We start from the raw sequence: 26,325 nt of genomic DNA, 5'->3' as shown, positions 1-26,325 counted from the left end.
ACTGACACACACACGTGCACACACACACCTGAGGTTGAGAGAGGCCCAATACAAGGGATGAAAGTAAAAAAGATATACTGCTCTCTCTATCTTTGCTGCTGTATTTGATCATTGTCATGCTTTGATACATTAAATAAGCAATTTAAAAAATATCTGCTATACTTAGCTATTACTGATATACACTCTCAGTACCATCAGCTGAGACTAAAATGAGTCTTCAAGTATCAAAACATAAGTAATGCCAGATGTGAGACAACAGCTTCAAAGTGATTATTTTGGTGCTTTATGAGAGACACATGAGATAAATAGACTTTAGCAGACTTTACCAATTATTTTATAACCACAGTCATTTAAGGACACCCCATCCCTTCATGAAATATATATATCTCCTATGAGTACATAATGTATTCACTGGCCGATGCAGTGTAACAACACAGACGTAACACAAGGACATGTTTTTTTGACAGATCTCTCTCTAAACTGTGGCATGAAGTATAGTTTTACTACTACTGGGTGTGTGTGTGTGGAGGGACACACACTCATATTACACACACATTAACACAAAGTGCGATCTCTATCTTGAGGCTTTGGCAACACTATGCCAGATACCAAGCCAATAAAGCATGCTTAAAGCCTACATTGTTTCCAACATTATCAAGAATATTATATGAGCTGTGAGCTGTTTTATTGCAGGTTTTCAACCAGATAGTTAATCCTCTCAATATTTGACTGGTGAATGTTGATTGATGGTCTCTGGAAGTGTACATTTATTTTTTGGTTTTGCAATAAAGTAAGTGAAAGAGGAGTGGATATAGAGAGGGTGTTTACAAGAGACAAAGAATGCTGTATTCTGTTCTGTGGCCGTTCTGGTTACGCTCTTCCACAACAACAACAACAACAACAACAACAATGAAAATTGCAATAAAAACCGTTCAAGCCAAGTAAGCGGACTGAAAAGGGCTTGTCCAGTTGGCTTGCCTGTGTTTCCTGTGTGGTCCGCTCAAAGGGTTAAAGCCCAAAGTGAACTGAATTGTAAGAAGTTGGTTTCCAAGGGAAACTGTTCGCACCGTTCCAGCTGAGGCGGGACAAACCAACTGCCTGACACGGAGGGGGTAGGGGTGATTTGATGAAAATACGAATTAATTTCGCGCAACATCGCTTATTAAATACTAACATACATCTTTCCGTGTGTTAGCACATCAATTCCACGTTAAAGGTAACGTTGTTTGTTACTGAGTACATTTATTAACACATCGGAGTAATATTATTTCTTGCATCCTCCCCTCCCGTACAGCTAGAGTGCTGGAGTCCCTGCCAAGTCGGTTTGAAAAGAGCAGACAAAGGCTTTGAGCTCAGGACGCCCCTCTCTCTCTCTCACTCTGCCTACAAAGCCAACCTAGCTCTATCTTTCCTGCTTTTCTATCATGGAAATGTTTTTTAATATGTGGCGTTAAGTGTGTTGGTTTTATTTTTTACTTTCTTATTCTGAAATGTACGACCGTCTGGATCCCCGCTCGGCCGAGAGAGGACGGCTTTTTGTAGGTATAATACAAGGAAGCGTCGTCTGAGAGAGGGAGAGAGAGGGGGAACGATTGACGCTTTTTCCTCCTCTCCTCCTCCTTCTTCCTTTCGCCCCCCTCTCCTCCTCTTTTTGGCGGAGAGAGGGGTTGAGGCAGGAATAAACGCTTTTTTTGTTTTTTTCTTTTTCTTTTTTTAAAAGCATCTGAATCCTACTGCGCAACCAGACCGGATCACGTGGGGTTGGAGAGAGTTGGATCGATTTTGCACAGTTCAATGTGAGAAAAAGAGAGAGAAACAAACAACTCATTTCTTTTTTTGTACTTCTGTGGATAGCTGGGACTGTTGATACTTTTGCATAATTGCAAGAGAAGGGTGGTGTTTGAGTGGGTTCTTGTTTTTTTCAGCCTTGGAGGTGTGGAGTATTAATTCTTATATGCCTGGGGTTTGAAAAACAATGGAGACGCACATTTCGTGCCTCTTCCCGGAAATTTTGGCCATGATTTTCAGCTATCTGGACGTGAGGGACAAAGGCAGGGTAGCCCAAGTGTGTATCGCTTGGAGGGACGCATCCTACCACAAGTCAGTGTGGAGGGGGGTGGAGGCCAAGCTGCACCTCCGCCGGGCCAATCCCTCCCTGTTCCCCAGCCTCCAGGCCAGGGGCATCCGGAGGGTCCAGATCCTGTCCCTGCGCCGCAGCTTGAGCTATGTGATCCAGGGAATGCCTAACATTGAGTCCCTCAATCTGTCCGGCTGCTACAACCTCACGGATAACGGGCTGGGTCATGCATTTGTGCAGGAGATCCCATCACTGAGGGTTTTGAACCTGAGTCTGTGCAAGCAGATCACAGACTCCAGTCTAGGCAGGATAGCTCAGTATCTGAAGAACCTGGAGGTGCTGGAGCTTGGTGGCTGCAGCAACATCACCAACACTGGGCTTCTGTTGATAGCCTGGGGCCTCCACAGGCTCAAGAGCCTCAATCTGAGGTCCTGCAGGCATGTCTCAGATGTGGGGATTGGACATTTGGCAGGCATGACCCGCAGCGCAGCGGAGGGCTGCTTGAACCTGGAGTACCTGACTCTCCAGGACTGTCAGAAGCTGACGGACCTGTCACTCAAACACATTTCCAAGGGGCTGACCAAGCTCCGGGTACTGAACCTGAGCTTCTGCGGGGGGATCTCAGACGCAGGGATGATCCACCTCTCCCACATGGCCTCCCTGTGGAGCCTCAACCTACGCTCCTGTGACAACATCAGCGACACAGGGACCATGCACCTCGCGATGGGCACCTTAAGGCTCTCCGGGCTTGATGTTTCCTTCTGCGATAAGATAGGGGACCAGACCCTGGCATACATTGCCCAGGGGTTGTACCAGCTCAAGTCCCTGTCCCTGTGCTCGTGTCACATCTCTGACGATGGGATAAACCGGATGGTGAGGCAGATGCACGAGCTGAGGACCCTGAACATTGGACAGTGTGTGCGCATCACGGACAAAGGGCTGGAGCTCATAGCTGACCACCTGACCCAGCTGGCGGGCATCGACCTGTATGGATGTACCAAGATCACCAAGAGGGGACTGGAGAGGATCACACAGCTCCCCTGCCTTAAAGTGTTGAACCTGGGACTCTGGCAGATGACAGAGAGTGAGAAAGTGAGGTGATTGGAAATGTTTTGTTGTGTTTTTTTTTGTTCTTTCTGGTTTTTGGATGGGGACAGAGGGGGGGCATGGGGAGCAGGAGGAGGGGGGGATAGATGGGCGGGGAAATTTCTTTTCTTATTTAAAAAGAGAGAAAAGCTCCCTTTTCCCTCCTGTGTGGTTGTGTAAGGTGTGCTTCTCCCATGTGACCAGAATTGTATGTTCAAATGTTTAATTTTTTGTTCTGTCTGCCTTGCAGGATTTCAATTAGTGTTTGATATGACTTAATATTCTGCCTGGTAGGAAGCAATTAAAACTTACTTTTGTTATGAGCTCATGAAAATCCCTGTTAACAATTGTTTTGATCTCATATTGAGTTTTAATATCTCATACACTCTGACATTGGACTGGAATAGCTTCATTGCAAATGAGCTTGTTTCACACATTTGTTTTTAAATCAAGTGTCATTTGAATAATCTGCTTCATTTACTGACACTTGCTTCCAGATAAATTCTGTAAGTGAAACTTGCATCCACCTTTTCATTTAACGAAAGTGAGGTTTTAAAACTTGAGTATGAGACTTTTTAAAACATTCTTTTTCTTTTTTTTTTACAGCGAGTCTGGATTTGAGACATTTACAACTAATCTCCACTACAGCCATCACGCCTAAAAACATTTGGCTACCTCGTATGTGGTTGTTTTCAAAGGGTGTATTCTGTTAAAAAAAAAAAAACAGAAAGCGAGAATGAGAGACTGGGAGAAAATGTGCCTAAAGGGACTGTGTCTGCCCCCTCCCCCATCCCCTCCCTCCTCCATGAGCAGAGCTGGAGAAAGGAGACCAGGACACAATCTAACTACCTTTGTTAATTTACCCCCATAAACAGCAACAATTTCCCAGAGAGAGAAGGAGAGAGAGAAAGGGAAAGCGAGCTGGAAAATCTATTCAGATTTCAAGAGGATGACGCTTTATGCAAAAAAAATAACAAACAAAAAACATAAACCCGCTTGTGTGCAAGAGATTTTTTTATTGTTTGTTTTCTTAATTTTTTAAGGGTAAAGTCCAACTTTAACACCCTTTAGAGAAGTGTTGTGCTCAAGCTTTGACAAATATAAAGGAGACAAGATTATCAGCTTACCTTTTGAAGAAATACCTATAGTCATCCTATAATAATACTATGGAGATACAGGATTATTATAGCGCTACAGTGTGAGATAACACATAAAAAGGTATGATCAGGCCATTATTTAACACAATATACGTCCATGTAAGTATGTTATAGGAATAATCGGTATTTTTTGTAAGGGATGCCGGTGGAAATAAATGTCAGTGGATGTTGTTCAGAGTGTCGTACTTCAAATTGAAGTGATTTCTATATCTTATACCCTTTATTGATCGAAACAAATCAGGGTTTGTCTCATGGCTTTATTTTCCCACGTTAATGTCAACACAGGTCACATTCATATTCATGTTGCTCTCACCGGTAAGAGATAGAGAGAAAGAGAGAGGAGGGTAGGGATATCTTTTTTCCTCCACTTTTTCTCTCTTCTACCTGAATAAAATACCCTGAATCCATTTTGAGACATGCTTAGAATAAGGAGCAATCGATAATTCTTTTCTTGCTCTCTCTCCATCTCGGGTTACAAGCGGAATGCGTCTCTTTCTCTCTCTCCCTCTCCCCATCTCTCTCTCCGTTTCTTTCACACACACATTAACACACATGCACACGCACGCGTGCACACAGAAGCCTGTGTGTGCGCGTTTTAATGTAATGCAATGACCTGCTAGAAAATTAATATACGGATGTGCGTCCTGCTGAAAAAGCTGTGTGTTTGAAAATAAAAAATATGTACTGTATATTATGTGTTTGTAAAGAAGAAAAAAATGCAGAATCCCAAAATTAAATTGTTTTATATTCTTACGGTTAAAACAATTAAAGATATTTATATAATGAACGAAAAGAGCCGGTGTGGACTACTTTTGTGTAGGTGTAGCACTTCATTGTTCACCATGCTGTCTGTTGTTTTTTTTTTAAACAAGAATGTGAAAAATATCAGTTTCCACAAGGTAATCTGACATTGTTTATTCACATAAGACAGTCAATACTGCTATGGTCTTCTCCAACAATGATATTGTCCATACTCAGGCGCATTTAATATAATAAGGGCTTTTATTTCTATGCATTGCTCCTAATAACCACCCACACATTTCTGAGTATTGTCCCTGATCAGTTCAGTCATGCTTCTCAAAAGGGCTGAAAAATCTGTTGTCTTGTTTTATTATTTACGAGGAGATTCAAAATGGATGCTTGCCGTCTTGATTTGGCTGCAGTGCCTGTGTAATTAATTATCACCAGGGTGTTTATTATAGGAAGCTGTTCTACCCTGCTGATTTTTTTTAATCATTAACGTCTGTTTTTTATCCGCAAATGCAGCAAAAGAAAGGTGTTCAGCTCAACTGGTAGGGCAGTTTGAGTTTCACATTTAAGTCTCCAGGTTTCAAAGCGCGAGGGGGGTTCAGGTTGTGTTTGGTGGATTTCATGGTTTAAATAGAAGGTTTTGGGTATTAGTTTTGGTTATTTTTGCAGTGTTTTATTTCACATGTAGCAGAGCTGCGTCTGTGCGGCTGTATGCGCGGAGTAATGAGATCTAAAGTTGGTTAGAGCAGATTTCCTTCTTTCTGCTTTCCATCAGGACGTGTCCTGTGTGTGAAGTGACACCACACACACACACACACACACACACACACACACACACACACACACACACACACACACACACACACAGAGGGTTGCCAGACCAGTCAGTAGCCATTGTCTGTCTTTAGAAGTTAGGAAGGCAGGTTTTGGTGGGGGATTTTTTTTTCTTCTCCTCCTCTCTTTCTCCTCCTCTTGTTCAGTCACGCATACCAGATCCTAGACCAGGCAGGAGACCCCCATCACCCCCACTCCTCCTTGTTCCCCCATACAACCACACACACACACACACACACACACTTTTTAGCATTCCACACCATCATTCAAAGCATTTAAGCATTCTCTCTCTCCTGACTCTCTGTCCATGGGGATTTGGGGATAAAGGCCAGCAGAGGAATTGTTGACCACAGGGACAGAGAGAGACAGAAAGAAAGAGGACAGCGAGAGAGAAAGAGAGAATGTCAGTGTTTGCTGTTTCTTAAGTTTGCTTTAGCTGGCCTTTGGTCTTACGCAATAACACTGCAATGAAAGATTTGTCTGTGACATTTTGTGCCACTTTATCCCAGAAACATCTGAAAATACGTTTGAAAACCACAGAAAGAATAATATGTAGACTTAACAGCTGAGCTGTGAACTACTGTTGCTCATGTATTTTGCCTCTACAATACTATTCTGATACATTTTGTGACTACCAACAAATGTGGTTGATCTGTATGTGACTTGGTTTGGTTGAATCCTGAATGCTGCAGCAAAGCAACAAAGGACATAGACGTAAACTCAAAAGGAAAGAGGTGTGACATTATAATAAATTGGAGCTTGAATACTGATAAATGAATAGAGAGGTGGGAGGCGTACAACATAGCCAATTGTTTCTTTATCATTTGACATTTGGTTCTGCAGACCCTTCCCAAAAGATACAGGAGACTTACCGTGACAAGGTCATATCACGCATTTAAACAGAAAGGTCTGCGGGCTGACAATCAGCTGCATTCAAATGATAATGTGATACTTTATTAATCCCCAAAGGGAAAATCTCTTTTTGTCTGTCAACCTCCACAGGGAGGTCAGAGGTCAGGCTCAGCTCCAGAACTCCACTGCTGGAGCTACTGGGGATTCGGTGTCTTGCTCAAGGACACATCAGCAAGGTGGACGGTTGTCATCTTTTTACATAGGGTCACCTTGCCTCCCTGTCTTCCCTTGCTGCTAGTTTGTGAGTCTTTGGAGGGGGTGCAGGCCACCTGTGAAGCACCATTTCTTCCTGAAAACTCTTTTTCTATGAAACAATTTCCCTTATTGTATAAGTTGCAGTCTCAATTTGCATTTTGAATAGAGAAAGCTGAATGTGAATTAAGCTCTTTCACTGCTGGCTGTTCAGCATTATGTAGTTACAGAACATGATATACCACTCTATTGTATACAGTGCAAGTTAACTTTGCATTGTATGACAAGAACTGTGTAGTAAGTACTGAACATAGGCTGCTCCCAATATTTTTACTGCACAAAAAGATCATTTGCAAGAAAATATCACTGCAGATCACCAAAAGTTCGTGTTTGAAATAGGCCATACTCCCTAGCATGTATCGAATATGTAACTACTTTGAGCATGCTAGAACAGAACGTTTTGTTATTTTATACTTCCATACTTGCTCATCTTTAGCATAGTTCTGCTTCCCCTTTGTAAGAGTTTTTTTTACACCCAGTAGAACCACTTTCCTGCAGTAGTTCAGTTTTAGGATATTGGATATTTGATACCACTTCCATATCTGTCCATAGAATATGAAGTTGGACCCATGAGACGGTTATCTTAGTTTAGCTTAAAGACTGAAAGCGGGGGGGCCTAGCCTGGCTCTCTCCAAAGGTAAATGAAATTCAACTACCATCTCACTAATAAACATGTTACATCTTGTTTGTTTAATCAATATCCTCTGGTTGTCTAGTAACATCACGTTGATGACAAAACTACAGGAAGTGACTGCGACTGGCCAAGAAATAGTCCGGCACAGAAGCCCACAACCTATCATTTATACACTTTAGTTTTTATACGGATTAAACAAACAAGATGTAATGTGTTAATCAGTGAGCTTTAGAGCCAGCTGTTTCTCTCTGTTTCCAGACTTTATGCTAAGCCAAGCTAACCAGTTCCTGGCTGTAGCTTCATATTAACCGTACAGACATGAGTGGTATTGATCTTCTTGTCTAACTTTCATCAAGACAGCATATTTCCCAAAATGTTGTATTCCTTTAAGACACACTCGGCCTGTGATCAAGTCTTACAATTATAGTGTGCTGACAGTCTGTTGTGGAGATGATCAAATGTGTAAATGTCCACATATTTGTCATAATGGCTGACCAATAAATTTAACAAAACGTTCTGACAGGATTCGTCCACATGGCTCACCAAGAGAAATAAACTTCCCTGTGTGGATGAATTCGCCAACAGATTGAGCAAGGCACTAACACTGCCAGGTTTGGGGGGTTATTTTTCCTGTGTAACTCAAAGGTTTCATTGTGGCAGACATGCAAAAATGTGTGCACTCGTTGCACTATAAGGCAGTTGGGATCAAAGCACTGAATTGCTTTATGTTAAGAATATATCTTGCGCTCAGTGTGATTCTCTCTTCACACCCACATATTCTGCCTGTCTGCATGATTGACAGCTTCTAAACAAGTTAATTCAAAAGCTTACAGGCAAAGGCCCACATTTCTGCCCCATATAGGTCACTGACAAACCTTTTCATGCTATAAATGCTGCTTTTGCGTTTGAACTTTAGTGTGTGAGTGAATGTGCGTTTGGCCCATGAGTTGTAAAAGTTGAACTGTGACTCGTCACGTTGTACTCTGAACCACATTTCCTGTCAGACTGAGAGGAACAGCAGTGTGAGTGTGTGTGTTTTACTGCTATCATTAAAGGAATAGTTCACCTTTAAAAGGGGAACTGGGGTTCTTCACAACAAAGTAGCAGGGGTATTAGCAGCAGAGTGTTACTGCCCTCCCCCACATATCTCTGTCATTGGCTACAACTCCTTGTCTGCTGCGTTGTCTGTCTGTCTTTCTGGACTGTTTTAGGTCTCTGCTTGTCTGTTGGTCGGCTTTCATCCCTGTCTTTTTTTTTCTCAACTTATTCCTTCCTAATTTAGAAGCTTTTTTCTCTTTCCTGTTCATCTACACCTGCCTACTTCCCACTCTTGTCGTCCCTCTTCCTCTCTTTTTCTTTGATTCAGTAGTCGACTCAGTCTTCTTCACCCCTTCCTTCCACCTCCAGCCTTATTTCTTTCTCCCTTTCATGCCCATGGTCTCCCTCTCCCTCCCTATCTCTCTCCTCGTTCTCCTTCTCCCCCCTCACCATTTCCATTTCTTACCCCCCCCCTTTCTACGGCACCTGGTGTTGAGGTGTTGCTGAGGTACAGTAGACGGCACTTTGAAGTCCCAGGGGCCCTCGGGGGCTGTGTGTGTCAGGAAACTTTTTTATCAGCAGCTCCAGTCAAGAACATTTGCCGTTGCTTTTGATTCGGGCGTCTCTAATGTTGAAACGACCTTCCCTGTGTAAGTATTCGTACATGTGTGTGTACTGTATTTCCTGATTATAGCAGGGCAATTAAATCACTATTACCGTTCCTCTTTTGCTTTTCTCAGCCAATCAGAGCTGGACAGTTAAAGGGATAGTTCAGGGTTTTTTTCAACTTAAGGAATGTAATTGGGACTAAAGTATACATTTTTGTCTGTATAAAACGTGTTTGATTAGATTATATGAGCCCTTTGGGATACGAAACCACATAAAAACACCATTAAAAGCATGCTAGGAGTTACATGTTGTTTTAAAGCAAGAGTAAGAACATGGTATGGTCATTGTAACTTACTGGGTTTAGGGCTGGCACAGTCGGAGATAAGAGGGGGGAGGAGCAGAGCAAAAAGCACCTCTGTCCTAAAGTCTGCTATAGTCAGCACCCAACCTGGAGAAAGAGAGAAAGAGAGGGGGTGGTAAGGCAAATAAAGAAAGAGAGAAAACCAGGGAAAGTGGTAAAAAAAGAAAGAAGAAAGGAAAAAGAATCAAGGGAGAAACAGATGAGAAAAAAGTGAGGTTGGTGAGAAAGAGAAGGAGAGGGCGAGAGAGGAATCTGTGAGTCACTGTTTAACTGTGGGCTGCTAGAAGTCGGCTAGCCATGTTAAAATACCGTCTGGGCACACACACACACATGCACACACACACACACACACACACACACACACACACACACACACACACACAAACTCTTCCAATATACAGAAATCTGCCTCAAATTCAACAATGGTTGGCACAACACACACATACACACACATATTAAAAGTTCATGCAAAAATCCTTCTTCTGCCTCTCTCAGACTTTGCTGCCCAACAGACCAGCTAATTATTTTCAGTTGGACACCAGTCACGCACACACCTCTGCTGCACATTCCTCAGAAAGCAATGAGCTGCTTTTCTAGAAAGGTAAGAATTTAGGCGAAGGTCAAAAGTTATTCTTTCCATTTCAGAAAGTCTAACTTTGCAGTAGAGGAACAATGACATCATCCAACCCCCAAGTAATTTATTATTGATGATTTTTCTCTGAAAAAGAAGTGGGTGGATTACAATTAGTTCTTGTTCTCTACTAGAACAATCCTGGCCAGAGATGAACTGTGGTTTTAACTCCTCTCATACAGTACATGCAAAAGGATTCTCCTTCTTCAGCTATCTAATTTCACAATTAATCAGATGATTACTTTTTTGATTACTTGATTAATAGTTCAGTCCATTAAATGTCAGAAAATAGTGTAACATGAGTAAGAGTCTACAGCCATGCTAGCAGGCACAGTAGTGCTTGGAGCTAAATGCTAACATCATGCTAACATGCTGATGTTTAGCTGGTTATGTTTACCATGAAAACCAGGTTAGAGTGGTAGCATGCTAACATTTGCTAATTACCATTTAACACAAAGTACAGCTGAGGCTGATGGGAATGTCTTAAGTTTTGCAGGGATTTGGTCACAAACCAAACTATTGGACAAATTAACATTTTTACCTGATGATGGAGCTATGAAAAGTCAGAGGGTCATCAAATTATTACAATTCATCCTGAAGGTGACACAAATGTGTGAACCAAGTTTTATGGCAAACCATCCAATAGCTGTTGGGATATTTCACTAAAAGCTAAAAATGTTAACCTCATGGTGGCGCTAGAGGGAAAGTCAGAGGTTCACCAAAGTCAGTATGCTTCATCCTCTGTGGATCTGTAACAAATTTAATGTCAATCCATCAGATAGTTGTTATTTATTAAAACATTTATTGAGATATTTCAGTCTGGACCAAATTGGTGCATCGACCAACCGATCGACAGACATTGCCATCCCTAGAGCCACACCGCTAGCGTGTCTAAAAACAACCAAGTTACACGAGTCCTAAATGTCTCCAATTGTTTGTTTTGTGTGACCAACAGTCAAAATCCAAAGATATTCAGTTTTACAATGATATAAAACAGAGAAAAACAGAGCAAATTCTCACATTTGAAAAGCTTGAACCAGTGAATGTTATGCATTTTTATATGGTAAATGACTAAAACGATGTATTTGTTTCAGCACTACATTGGTGTATTTTTCAGCATCTAGATTAGAGAACCTTTCAGTCATTAGCTTCTCTGGGTGTTCAACTGTTTATTATTTTATCACATACTGTTATTAGGACATTTACTGCTGTAGGCCCTTTGCTCATTAGGCAACAATTGCAGATATGAATCCATTTTCTATGTCTTATGCTAACATCATAGCTAGTTTAGTCCCAGAGATCCGCAGACTTTTTCTTCAATATTTGTGCTGTTAATATGAGTCATGTTACTCAAATCATCATTGTCATTCATCATCACATTTTTTACACTTAGCATTAGCCATTCTAGGCAGTCTTGGTCGATCAATGTTAGATCCAGCAGATTGGATAAGAAAAACAACACATTAAATCTTTAATTTGAAACCATAAGACCCCGCTTCATTCACAATCAAACCATAGATGTTGTTGCTGAATCATTTATAAAAGCCTCAGCAATTACAATGGGAGACTGAGAATTATGCAGCATGTGATGTTGACTTTTGCTCCATATTCCTGCTTCATTCGACAATACCCAGCAGAGAAAGACAGAGGAGAGGACGGACCGGGGGAGAGAGAGAGAGAGGGATGACATGTGGGTTCATGTTGGGTTTTCTTTGTCTCGATGTGAAACCACGTGAAGCTCTGACAGAAATGTGACAGATACCTGCAATGTCAAAGACCGGCAGGCTCGCACATATTCTAATTTGCCTGGTGAGATAGTGTTTTGGTAGCGTGGGAAGTGTGGTGCGCTCGTGTGTGCTTCCTGTCTGTGCACATGTGATTGAAAGTGAATGTGCATAATGCATGTACATAGACACTCAGTTGTGTCTGTGCCTTTCTGCCAGCTCTCTACCTTCCCGTCAGTTTAGCTTGTCATTCAAGCATCAATGAAGAGAAACTTTTTCTTTACTGTTTAAAAATTGGCATGCTTTTCTCAAACAGGGGGAAATGGGCAGAATGGGAGACAGAAAACTGCAGCAACAGTCGAGTGGGATTTTATCACATGTTTGACAGGAAATGCTGTGCATTGGAACAGAGAGATTTTACCACATTAACAAGAACGATTTTTCAGGGATTTGGTTGGATAGATGTTAGGTGTGTTTGGAGGGCAACAGTGAGGATGAAAGAAAAAGAGCAGGTGGAAGGAATATGTGATAAGAGGTTAAAGTTGGATTCCTGACTAGACTTTCAGTGTTGGACTAGCTTCACCCAAAAACCAAACCCCACATTTTATTGTTTTAAGTTGCTGCAACATCAATCATAACTTGTGATAAGTTGTGGGCCACTGGCAAAACAAAGCTGTTAAAGGAACAGCTTGACATTAAGATATACGTTCATTTGTTTTCTTGACAAGAGCTAGATGAGAAGATTGATACTACTATCATTGTCTTTATGCTAAATATGAAGCTACAGCCAGCAGACTATTAGCTTAGTATAAAGACTGGAAGCAGGGGATAACAGCTAGCCTCTGGCCATGCTGGTTACTCTGTGTCGTGGTTCAAATCACAGAGTTTTAACAGTCTGTTCATTTGCCATCAACACAAGTGGACCCATGAATGAGAGACAGTTAATGCTAGCTAGTTAGCCTAATTTGCTGGCTTCCACCTTCTAAATGGAATACAAACATAACAGCACGATGGGTCTTCCTAAATGTTTAATGTTGTAAAAGGACAGATGCCTTAAATCGCTTAAGGTACATAACCAATGTTATATGATCTTGTTGAAAAAGGGGGGGTAAATGTCTTGTGTCATAGTTCGTAGGCTATACAGGGCTCTGACGTGCTCCAGTCCCAACGCCAGCTCTCAAATGTCAGTCAACTGCTGCCATGGAAACAGCCCACCCAGAGGCTTGAGGCTTAGACACAGTGACCACAATGTGTCCACAACACAATAGTTGCAGTATCATCATAGTTTCTATTTCCCTAAACAAAAAAATTAGGAAAATTAAAATGTAAGTTTGACTTTAAAATAGAATGATCCTTTGAGAAAAATTTGATATGGTTGCATCCAAATATTTTAAAAATCTTTGGGGATCTTGGAGAGCCAGAAATATCAGTGGAGGGCCAAATCATATTCAAAAAGTGACATGGATTGTGTTTTAATTGTCAAAGCTTGCACCCCAACATTTCTTGAGCCTGCACCCTTTTAAAACACAATTTATTTGCCCTGATCATGCTCATGAGAAATTTTGAAAATCAGAAGTTCAATACTAATACAAATTATACTTCATTAAATTATTAGTTTTCACGTCAGGAACAAATAAATCGGCCTAAATTATGAGTAATTATACACCATAGAAAATAAAACAGAAAGCTGCCTACGAGGACAAAAGCGTAAAGTGTTTGCAGTGAAAACTGTATTGTTTCACATGTTCTAATTTATAAATAAACTGTAATATACGGATGAATAAAAGGAAGCACGAAGTGATTCAAGCACAAGGAAGTTTATAGAAATTGACAGGTCTGAATTTCACCGCACCTGCACTGAATTTGATTGAGCCAAGAGTCGGGTCACTTCCCGTTCAATCTAATTAACCCAGGAAGTGGACATTCAAACCATAAGAAAATCTCCATCAAAAGGTTATTTAATATTCAATCTATAAAGGCGTTATTGAGACAGAGTAGTGCTCTTATCTCCTAGTAAATGAATTATAGTTTCAATTTGCATGTTGAGTGAATTGAACTGAAAGTGCCTCAGACCCAGAGCTGTGGTGTGTCTGCTGATAACCAGGCTGCAAATTTAGGATTTGGCAAAAGCTACTCTTATATAAAAATAAGGTTAATTTTTTTGATTGGTTTACAGGTGTGTAGATCTGTAAGAAGTCTATGGCACAGGGTTGAGGTGACAGATCTATAAACTGAGACTGAGAAAATATTCTTACAGTTTGCATCAATCCTGTTTTATTGCTGGATTATTCAGGTTTTGGAGATGGGAGGCATGTATGGAAGCAACGGAGGGCTGTAAGGTTTTAAACTGAAGACCTAATTGTGAAATTGAATCACTGCTAAATACCTTATGATGGAATTTGAATAATGTATAGCATTGAAATATTTTTATTCGAAAATCATCTGAATTCATGTAGTTTGAAATTTTGAAATGTGGTAATCGCAATTTCAAAAACTTGATTTGGTTGTACTTTTTTTTTTTCAGTACACTAATAAGATGTAATAAGCCGTTATAAAGGCTATGTCTGATATAATATGGCAATAAATTACTTTAATTACAGCCTGTGTTGTCTAGTTAAGCTATCAAGGCCTATGTTGGCAGCATAATTTGCTAGTGAGGGTAGAATAGCGTCTAACTGTAGCATATTTTGGATCTGATCAGAATCAGAAATACTTTATTGATCCCCGAGGGGAAACAGATATGGTATTGTATTTAATTAGACTATGATCTTGTTAAATGGTGTCTAATTGTGTATTAGGGTTTCCTATTTGGTTTCTAATTAGAGTATAATTTGGTATAATAGTGTCTAAGTATAATTTATTTTGGGTCTAATACAGCATTATACACGGTTTCTAATTACAGCATAATTTAGGTGTATGGTGTCTAATTAGGGTATAACTGTTCGTTTATTATTATTATTTCTAGTTTTGGTCTAATTTGATACAAAGTACGACTTATTACATCTTATTACTGTACTGTAAAATAAAGTATTTCATAAATTTTTTTAATGCTTAACAAAGATAGAAAATTAAAGTGTCCAGTATTAAAAACTATATTCAAGTTGCTCAAATAAAATATCCCCCCCCCCCCAGATTTTTCAGAAATGCCATATGCATCTATTTCAGATCCAAAAGTTCTAATCAAAAATCAAGTTACTCAAAATACATTGAGGACATTTAGACACCACAATTCATGATAAAAAAACCCTCAAACTTGTCCTATCAGATGACGTTCTGTCAGTCTCATGATCCTAAAAAGAGAAGTTACTTGAATTTTCTGAATTGGAAGCAATTATGAACCAGGAAAAAGAAACCTCTAAAAAGATTTAGAAAGTTTCAAAACTTGAATTTACCTTCTGGAAATTTCAAAGAGGGAAATTCAAACCATGTAAACTCAGATTGATGGTTTTCAAAATAAAAATCTAATCACTACAGCCTTTTCTTTGCTTCCATACATGTGTTTTACTTTCCGTCAAGCATTTTAAGTATGCAGTATACATTAAATGCAACACATGTGCTAAAGGCTGCACTCAGATGTGTACCAGCAGCTGAACTTTCCTCACCGTGGAGTGGCACAGACCTCATTTTTCCACTGCTGCTTCGACAGATGTGATCAGACTTGGAAAAACCTGCAGCACCAGGTTTGTTTGCTACTTCTCTAATATTGAGCCGTGTGAGTTGTGGTTGGAAAGTGAGACCTGATTTTTGTTTTGTCTCTGCTTTAACAAAGGAGAGAAGCATGAACTCAGTCCCTCATGCAACCAGCCTTTACAATTCTCACCAACAAAATAAACCTGATTTTGAATATAGATAGGAGATGAAAAGGAAGGAGGGAGAAAGAACAAGAAAATTAGGCAGTGACATGTAAGATTACAGAGTGAAAGAGAAAAGAGTGAGTATTAATAGAGAAATAGAGAGAGGCATGGAGAAAGAGACATGGGAGGTGGAGTGAAAGAAGATAAAGAGAGGAACTGAGGGCAGAATACAAAGAGGGGCTGTGTGTGTGTGTGTGTGTGTGTACACCAGGTGTGTCTCTGCCGTCCCCAAGGTCCTTCTATCTGTCTTCTCCTATTGATTAGTTCATATTGATCTGGCCTGGCACATACACTCTGACACACACACACACACACACACACACACACACACACACACACACACACACAGCATGGTTGACTTGATTTAGCCGGGCTTTGACACAGGGGACATGAGGGTACATTGTTAACACACATACAAGCATGCGCACACACCCACGCACACACAATCCTCCTATCATTTTGCCTCTTAAAATGACAACCATCTTCTCTCTGACACACACACACACACTTGTCAAACAGCAAACACTCACTCTGCCTATTTGCTCATGTGCATTGGCTGTCTGGCAAACAGGCAGGCGAAACAATGAGAATGTATGTGACAGACTGTCAGTAGAAAACTCAGTGTCTTGTACAAACCTGATAAATCTTGTAGGCGGCTTCTCTGAAAATTGGGGAAACTGTTTGCTGTCATATGCAACAGTGTATGTTTTAGATGTTACAGAGATCAGTTTAGCTTGGATGAAGCTAACCCTAAATTTAAAGCGGCTCTATTCAATATTTTTATGGTAACAGTGGATCACATGACTAATTGTATGTGAAAGGATTTCTCTTGTAGTGACAAATCTACAGGGAATTATCACACAACTGCAGTTCCCCTCAGCTCTATTGAGCTTTAAATGCAACACTGGTAGCTAGTGTCCACACTAGCTCATTGTGGCCCGCAACTTCACTGTTTTGAATCACTCTCATAGTCTTGTTTTCTGCAACAACAGGCATCTGTGAGAAAAATCTCGAGTAGCTGGTGGCACATTTAGCAGCTAAAGCAACATATCTCCCTCAGGAGTTGACAGAGAAAACAGAGCTAAAAGAGAGAGAATATTGGACTTACATTCATCAGGTGTCCAGAAACCAGACTCCAAATGAATGCTAATGTGGCTCCGTATCTGCTGAATGTGTAAATAGGCAAATGTTTGCTAACAAATTAGCCATATCAATTTATTAGGGGATAATATATCAGTGTTGTGCTTGCAGCTTGTTTCTGCTGCCCCCAAAAGGTAATAAAGTCAGTTATTACAGGTTTAATTTCATCATTCAGCATTTTCACGAAGAGATTTTGTACCACATGGTGTTCTAAAGCTGCTGTTTCCAAAGCTTTTGGGTCACAAAACATTTTCAGTACGAGACAAACATTAGCTGTCAATTATGGACAACTGCAGCAAGAGTAGCCTAAAGGCATCAGCCAAAAGTAGCAGGTTTGTGACTGGAGGGTCAATGGTGCAAATCCCCCTAGTGGCTGGGAAAGTGCAGGTGAGGTGCATGAGTCTCCTCCTTCACATAAAAGGAGAGAAAAAACATACAGTCAAGTCAAGGTGCCCTTGAGCAAGACACCTCACCTCTAACTGCTCCTGAGCTGCTCAGTGGCAGCTGCAGAAGCCTGTGTTAGTTCAGGGCAGCTCCCAGTGGGACTGCGTGGAGCTGTGTGAAGGTAAAGCAGGGCGAGGCTGATAAAGAGTATGCTTGTTCTGTCTTTACAATGATTAGAAGGAGGGGAAATAATGTGAAAAGGGTGACCACACTGTCTGCTCATAAACAGCCCTCTAATAATGAGCTTTTACTTGTCGTGACCAGAATGATGCATGATGGGACCTGGTGGCAGGCGCCCTGACACATATCAATATGTATACCCACATTTATATACACCACACACAGATACAGTCTCAAATCTTTTCTTACTTGTCCTTCATTCAGGCTCTGTGCTATGCTTCCTTTTCCCCCCTTTGTCTCTGAATCAGAAGAAACGTCACTGTATGTCTCTGCCTTTAGTCTTTTGTGTGCATGACACACACAAATACAGTACGTGCACAGACACACAAACACCTGCACACACAGAGACACACACACACACATAGCCTGCCTTCTGCTGCTGTGATGGCTCTGAGCTGTCAAAACATCCTTGCTTTCACTCCCTCTCTCTCACCAAAGCAGCCTGACTGAGCTTGTCTATGCAGGTTCACAGAGACTGCTTTCTATCCACCCTCACTCTTTCTTTCTTTTTCTCTTCCTTTCTTCTCACTCTCTCCTACATTTGTGTATCTTGTGATTTTGCTTTCTCTATCTTGCTCTCATGTCTTGCTGTCTTTTGCCTACACAGGAATCTGCATATACATTTTAAAAAGTATGTTGCTGTATGTTATTCTTCTAGTGTATTAGGCTATCATTCAAGATGTGTGGATGAAATACATAATGTATAGCTGTTATATATAGTTCATACTGGATCTTAACCTGTCATGGTCTTCACACAGGCCATGTCCACACTGAGGCATGTAAATCCAAAAAATAGAATGAAATATTGTCCTCTCCAGCATTTTGGAGTCATTTCCGAGGAGTTCTCTGTTCATACTGAAATGTTAAAATAATGAAATAAATCTCTTCTTCCTCCTCTTTCACTTGAAAACTACAAACCTGTGCACCACAGCCAACATGTGGGACAGACACAAACTGGTTACTACGTTACTAAGTTGTTTTTGAAAAGTTGTCCTCATCTACACTGAAACAATAAAACTGTCCCATCCTGTTATCCACCTGTATTGTGCTTCACTATAGTTGAACTCACAATTTAGTTGTTCTCGTTGACATATTTAATGGTTTCAAATATAACATTGTGATTTGACTGCAGCTTGCAAGGCTAACAGAAAGTCCTGGAGTCCTGTGCTGAGTCCATTGATCAAATCATTATTCTGGCAAAGTCACCAGACAACATAAATACAGGTTAATAACAGAACCTGTGTTGTGTGATTGGCTATGCTGGCTTTCAAAATCTGAGCAGACTAAAGTCAATATTTATTATTATTTAGGAAAAGCCTCTTGTCCCTTCTTTTTGAGAGGGACTTTTCCAGGGTTTGAAAAACATCAGTGTGGCTGGAAGTCGAAAATGCAACATTTCAAAGCTTTGTGTGAACATTAGTGATGTCTCCAGTGTCATTACAACCTGCTACATGGAGTCTTGTTTAAACCTCTCATGCTTATTAAACGGAATTTCAGCCTAAAACTGTCTTTAAAGGTTGATTTTCTGCTGCAATATTCTTTCCCTAAACTTTTCCCAAGCAAGAAAACACAAACACATGCCAAGAAAGAAAATTAATTTGTTGCACCCAAAGTATATAACACATCTTGTTGATAACACATCCATGTCCAGTAGTCTGCAGCTGGTGTAGAGTGTACTGGTGAATTTATCCCACAAAGAAAAAATTATTATAAAGAACAGTTCAAGAGTGCAATGTCATGTCATTTTTGTATATAATTTTTTCTATGAAACACGGCTTTCTGGTAAAATATGTTTCTGCTTTGCTTCTCCTTCTTTTCCATACTCTCTCTCTCTTTCTCTCCCTCTTTCTTTCCTACTTTTACACAAACAGACACACACACACACACACACACACACACACACACACACACACACACACAGAGTGCTGTGTGTTTGGCCTGCAGGGTGTGCACAGCGGGGAGGAATCAACCGTATGGCAGACATGAGGACGGAGCCAAATCTGGCTCGTACACATGGTGTGTGGCCGTGCTTCCCAGGGTGTGTGTGTGTGTGTGTGTGTGTGTGTGAGTATCGCTGAAGGCAGCATGCACTTAAATATATATCAGGGGCAGTGGTTGCCTAAAGGTGTGCGGTTTAAACTGGAAGGCTGCCGAACAATGAATGAAAACCATTCTCCATTCCCTCGCCAGCTACTGTCCCCGTTCCCTTGAGCAAGGCACTTAAGCTGCTATTGCTTCAGCACAGCTTTAGAGCCTAAATGTGAATGATGGAGCAATAATAAATGTGAAGCAGTGCAATGCTAAGTAGAAGGACCTATTCTTTTAAAGGATAACTTGGTTTATTACTGCTTTGGTTATATTTTTAATATAATTTCTGTGTGTTAGTGATAACATTTATTCACCAAAGTAAAATGCTGATCTAGGAACAGGGCAAAAACGCTAAAAAGAAGTCAGATGGGGCAAAAACTAGAGCAGTCAGATGATCAGACCAACAGTTTAGCCAGATCATCTAAACCACTTTATTTGGTGGTAAATCTTTAAGTGAGCGCACCAGAAATGGCACAGGAAAAATGCGTGCTACACAACTATGGCAAGTACGGTGGTTCAAAATCTGAACCAGGAAGTCAATCTGTAAACTGTGATGGACGCTTACGCTGGGTAGTTTAGGTAATAGTTACACAATAACAGTTTGCGTTTTTTCTCTAGGGGGTTTGTTTTGAAAAATGTATGCTAGAAAAAAGGCCCAAGTTGTAATAAACTGGAACTGGACTTAAGTTAATGAAATTTCTGCATTTTTATGTGTGTGTATGCAAATGTTTTTATCCATGAAAAGGGGTTGATACTGCATGCTTGCAAACTTGTGTGAGACTTGTTTTTTGTTCATATCTTCATCAACTGTAATGACTCAAATGTCATGATTGTGAATTAAATGTATAAAAGGTAAAAAAGTTTGGGAGTACCATTAGCATTAGCCTGTATGCAGACAAGTAAAGGCTGACTGTTATACATACACTCATTATGTAGTGCAATTCCATGTATTGTGTATGTGAATCTGACAAGCGTGTATGTGCATGTAATGTCGAAACATCTCTCATTTCAGTCAGGACAGGAGAAGCGTGTGTTTCTGTGTGCGTGTCCGTGTCATTGCATGCTGCCTGCATGAAAATATGCATGTCATTTAATTTTACGTGCATGTGTGTGTATATTTGTACTGTGTTTTCTGCCAGCATGTGAACACACATTGAGTGCATGTGTGTGAGAACGTCTTGGCTCGTGGTAGTTTTGTCAGTGCATGAAAATCATTTATTCATGTTTCACTCTCTTGCTCTCTCTCTGTGTATGTGTGTGTTGAATACAGAGCCATTTGTGTCTTGCATGCTCTAATAGACACTCTTTGTTTACACGTGTAGCTAAATGTTAGGCTATCATGTCTGTATCTTTGAATATTGAATTGTCTGTCTCTCTCTCACCCTCAATCCCTCCTTCTTCAACCCATCTCCTCTCTCTGACTCCCCTAAATATGTGTCTCTTCATCTTTTTCCTTTCATGACTCTTGTGTGCAGAGATTAACCCGCCACACAGCATTTCCCACTCTGTGTGAGTGTGTCTGTGTGTGAAGGAAGGTTTTTAAAATGCATATATTCTATAGAGGGAGGAGGAAACAGAGTGTGGTGAAAAGAAAAATACAGCCTCTGTGTGTGTTGTGTCAGTTGAGTTGACATCTGATCTTGCTGAGTATGGTAAAGAGGAAAGTGCTGAAAGTAGTCTGTGTGTGTGGGGTCCTGTGTGTGTGTGTGTGTTTTGTGGCCTGTATGTGTGTCCTCGTTTCTGTGTGGGTGGTAAGAGGAGGGAATAAGGGAATGGGGTGTGTGTGAGTGCACTTAGCTTAAGTGTCAGCATGCCTTAGTGTGTGTGTGTGTGTGTGTGTGTGTGTGTGTGTGTGTGTGTGTGTGTGTGACAAGAAGGGAGAAAAGAGGGAGTTGGAGTGAAACAGAGGCTGAGAGATGGATGGCAGGGAGGGTGATGAGGGAGGGAAGAAGCTGAAGAGAAATAAAGGAGGGGTAAAATAGTGATTGGGAAGAAAGAAAAGATGGAAGGAAGTCAGAACAGAAAGAGACACTTTGATGCAGATGCCTGTTTTTCTTCTTCTCTTTCTTTCTTATTCCAATTTATGTTCCAGTATTCTTCACTATACGACATAAATGTTATACGAACAGCGTATGTTATAGATGAATGTAAACTCTTTTCTTCTGCCCTCCCTTTTCTCTTCCTCTCTCTGTGTCAGAAAAGTGGTCTCTCAAGAGCTTTTCTGACAAATAGACTAGTTTAATCAACCTCACACACACACAAACACACACACATTCGCATTCACATGTGACCGTAAGCTTCTCTAGGCTTCATCTACAATTAGTAAAAGTCCTTTACCTTTACCTTCATTCTTGTTGTCCTTGTGTGTATTTTATGTTTCATGTTTTGTGTCCTTGGTGTATGGTTACATCAATAGGGAAGTCTCTCCCCAAAGGAAATCTATCAATATTTCATTCCATAACTGCTGAAAATGCAAGATCGACAAGTGAGAAAAAGGCGAGGGAAGAGGAGCTCGACTGTAACAAGCGAGCTGTAACAACTGAATACAGATCCAAAAGCAGAGTCGGGAGAGAGAGAAGGTGTAGCAAAACTGACTTTACCTTGTCAAAGGGCAAGTTTACAGTTGTCAGATTCAGAGGGGTAAGGAAGGCAAGAGTCAGAAGGTGGGCAATGGGTCAATCAGAACAGGTAAAGGCAGGTAGAACAGAACTAAGGAATCATCACCAAGGCAACAAAGTAACCTATGGCTGTTTCCATGCCAGAAACTTTTCCAGGAGCCCAAGAACTTTTTTAAGGAACTACGAAACTTTACCTTCATTTTGATTGCTGGGACCTAGTTCTACTTTTGGTTCCCAGGTTGTACTTTCTGCACCATAAAAAGTTCCTGCTGAAACAGTCCAGGAACTATTTGGGTGGGGTTTGTAGTACTGGACATTGCCAACTGGTCAAATACAAGACTGCTATTTATTCAGAGTGTAAGCAAGCAATGGTTGTTGCTAGTATCAATATTAAGACTAGGGAAGAGAATTCCTTGTAAAATATTGACATTTGAACAATGTTTTGTAGCTGATTACCAGACTAGGCTAAAAGAGAGGAAAGTTAAAAGAGTGGACTAACAAGTGAACAAAATTAAACTTTATATGCTATTTTTTAATGCAGTTCTGTACTAAAGCAGAAGATTAACCAGAAAAAACACTCAGCAGACAATCGCCAATTTGGAGACAAGCATCTTGACTGCACAACAGTAAATTACAAAGAACATCACATTGTGTCTCAAACAAAGTTGTTGCTAACCAATCCATCATTAGTCTAATTTGCCTAATCCTCACAGTCCCTCAGATGTGGTGGTAAAGCACAAAAGGGACTTTTAGTTCTTTGGGTTTGGCCAATAGATGATCTGGTGATGAGAAAATACTAAAGGCATCAGTATGCTTAAAATTATGTGCTTGTCAGTTTGTTTAACTATATCCGAAACTCCCTCCTCTCACTTTTTCTCATGGCAGACTCAGGGGTGGCTGCATCTGACACATTTTCTAAAACAGACAATTTGACAATCATGCCCACTTCATGCAGCAATTTGCCAAGTGTGTGGAGGTGAGAAAGCAGGATTTGAACTTTAAGACTGCCAAAAAATGTGTGATCCTTCTTCCCATTTGTACGATTCACCAAGTCTCGTACCTCTCAAGGAAGGCAGGCTTTTTGCCCTGCCTTCAAGTTTCGGAACTGGTATAAGCACTTTTGCCTTTAGATGTGGTCAGACAACACGTATCATGATCTAGTTTGTGCCAAGCATACTGAGACCTTAAAGCTGGATTTATGCTTGACACAAGGGGCTACTGGGAATCTCATAGTAGATACCTACGTCGTAGATTTGGATTTTTAGTTCAGCATCAGATTTCACCCATTGATGGCACCACGGCAACGCAAGATGGATGTATAATACAAGACCCGGTTGTGCACAGCTTTATAGTAAATGTTTCACTTCACTTATAAGTGACTGTGGGCTATGCACATACTTATATAACTAGAGTTACATCCAAGTATTTCACCATGTCTCATTACTGAATAGGAGACTACTTTTTTATTATGTTACGTTCCTTCATTCACAGTGAGCAGAACCTTTCCAGTGGAGATGGCTTTGCTAGATGTGTTAGTGAAAAGGGGAAGACCACCGAGTCTTTCTCCAACTTCCTTAATGTTGACTTCACTATCAGAGACTTGTGGGAGAAACACAATCAGCGCAAACTGAACAATCACAGTTCTTGCGATCTCCACTGCAGTTTCACGCGGTATTGCTATGACGATCAGCTAAGAATCCAGCCTACATTGAGGGGGTACTATCTGCAGTGGAAAACGAAATCAAGAAAAGTACCTGGTACCAAAAGCGAGTCGCGTCGCATCGAGCCGTACCATGTTGTTAGAGAAAGAAGAAGAAGAAGGGGAGGATGATTCAGCTGGCTGTCCCACCTACATAAGTATCTTGTTTGGCTATGATTATCAATTAATCAGATAATACAGGTCAGTTACACTGGAAGCCATTGTTAAATACCATATATGTTAAATACCGTATTAGTCTTTCCTTCTGTTACTCCTGCCCTCCTTCCTTCTCCATATCATGAGCTAAAAAAAGGATAAAAAACAAAGAGAAAAGGAAGACACAGAGAACAGGGAGGTGAAAGTTAATATTAATACAACTACTGAACATCCCGTAGTCTGTGTTACTATGGCGCTGACACAGGACTTCAATTAAAGCTCAGACTCACTGGCAACACGTACACACACACACACACACACACACACACACACACACACACACACACACGACCATAGTGCAGACAGGCCTATTGATTTTTGTGGTAACACTGTCCTGTCACCACATACAGTGCGAGTCTACCTCCCCTCCTTCACCCACCTCCTCTCCTTTCCTCTCTTCCCATACATGTGTAAATGTGACACTTGACACTTCTCACCTCCCCCTTTCTTACTATCTCATTACTACCTCTACTTCCCTTTTTCCTGCTGCTTATAGCTTATATCTTCTTCCTTCTTCTCCTCCTCCAATCATTTCAGCTCCACCTCCCTGCACTCCTCCTCCTCTTTCTCCTGCCTCCTCCATCCCTGCACCCGCTTGCTTTTTTCTCCTAAAAGGATTGTTGTCAGGATGAGAGAGATGGTGATTGGAGACATGGAGGTGGGGAGACATGGGCCAATGCTGCACAGGCAACACACATGAAAAAACCCCCACATATAACACACAAGTGGCTACATATGCAGATAAAAAAGGACAAATAAGAGAATGTCTCACAAATCCCCCAGAGAGCGAGGTAGAGGAAGAAACAGAGATTTCCTGCTGTGTTTAGAAGCTTGGGCAATACTGCTCCACAGTCATGCCAATACATGAACAGAAAAGAACAAGAGAGAAAGAAAAGAGAAAAATACAGATATAAAGAGGTGCAAAGAAAAAAAATAGAAAAAGGCTAAAAAACATTCACAGGCTCCAATAACCTTAAAGATTGATTACAACCCCTAAGTTATGCTTACAGGATTGTGTCTTACTATAGTCAATGGTATTTTAACAGTGAAAGTGTTGCCTAAGAGTACACATTTTGCATACTGTATGTTTCAGTACATCTAACCATGCAGACAGAGCAAAGAAACAGCCTGAAATTGGTGATAACATGTTTTCAAGCCAACTAGTTTATACCACCACATTATATATAAATTACCATTCTTACTTATTTAATTCTTCAACATCCAAATTTATGCTGATGACACAACATTGTATGCCCCTGGTTCTAGACTGTCATTTAAGATTTATATTCAAGAATATCAAATCAAACTGTTTTCTGTTTAGAAGTAAATAGTCTGTTTTGTCTAAACTGTAAATCCCTGTTCAGTCAACTTTCATGCATATACCCCATTATCACTCACGCAGTTAAATCGAGTGTATCACAGTGCCTTCTGCTTTATCACAAATGGTACATTTCCTACTCATCATTGTTCTCTTTATCGTACAATTGACTGTAAATGTTTTTTGTTCTTGTCAGTTCTCACTTGGAAAGAAGATCTTGGTTTCAGTGAGGCTGATTTAATAAAGTAACTATTTTCAGGAAATAATTCCTTTACAGATTGCGTAGGTTTCAAAGATCTTATCCCCATAGAAACTGCATGTGCTTGCGTGCACTGTAACACCACATCACTACATTTACTGCTTTGGAAATATTGTTTCTCATAAACCAATTTCTCATAAATCAATCAAGTAACTGAATTGTGAGTCAAAACAAGAGCAAGAGAACAAGAGTGAGAGAGCAAACAAGGAAATGTGAGTGGGTAGAGACCAAGCGGCAACCTCTGGGTCTGATAAAGTATTTCTGAAAAGTGAAGCCAACGCGTGAGTGCCTTAAACCTGCATCCTTTTTAGCAGGGGGCAACTCCACTGATTGCAAAAAGAAGTCCAATTGTATAGAAGTCTATAAGAAAATTACCCTACTTCTCATTTGATTTATTACCTCATTAAACACTTTCCTATGGTCTCAATCGCTAGTTTCAAGTCT

General features: G+C 40.6%; 2 protein-coding genes across 4 annotated transcripts in view; one reads left to right on the top strand and one right to left on the bottom strand.

The window, feature by feature from the left end:
* The window catches only part of wnt5b (wingless-type MMTV integration site family, member 5b), a 104,655-nt gene that overhangs the window by 28,992 nt on the left and 49,338 nt on the right, over positions 1-26,325 (bottom strand). Inside the window, exon 2 of one of the 2 annotated variants that reach the window (XM_044186089.1) lies at positions 9,705-9,797. The gene's annotated coding sequence lies outside the window, so the exon portion shown is untranslated. Of the gene's footprint in view, positions 1-9,704; positions 9,843-26,325 lie in introns of those variants that run through there. The other variant, XM_044186090.1, reaches the window with a different exon arrangement.
* Positions 1,320-5,113, top strand: LOC122871237 (F-box/LRR-repeat protein 14). 2 transcript variants are annotated; one of them, XM_044186085.1, is made up of 2 exons: positions 1,320-3,169; positions 3,770-5,113. In XM_044186085.1, exons 1-2 carry the CDS (start codon positions 1,976-1,978, stop codon positions 3,782-3,784), a joined length of 1,209 nt encoding a protein of 402 aa, XP_044042020.1. In that variant the 5' UTR covers positions 1,320-1,975; the 3' UTR covers positions 3,785-5,113. The 2 variants fall into 2 exon arrangements, with proteins under 2 accessions (XP_044042020.1, XP_044042019.1); XM_044186084.1 differs by having other exon boundaries at positions 1,321-3,174.

Source organism: Siniperca chuatsi, linkage group LG23, assembly GCF_020085105.1.
Source record: "Siniperca chuatsi isolate FFG_IHB_CAS linkage group LG23, ASM2008510v1, whole genome shotgun sequence".
Lineage (NCBI taxonomy): Eukaryota > Metazoa > Chordata > Actinopteri > Centrarchiformes > Sinipercidae > Siniperca > Siniperca chuatsi.
Note: the sequence above shows the minus strand (reverse complement) of the source record. Positions and strands in the feature narration are given on the sequence as shown.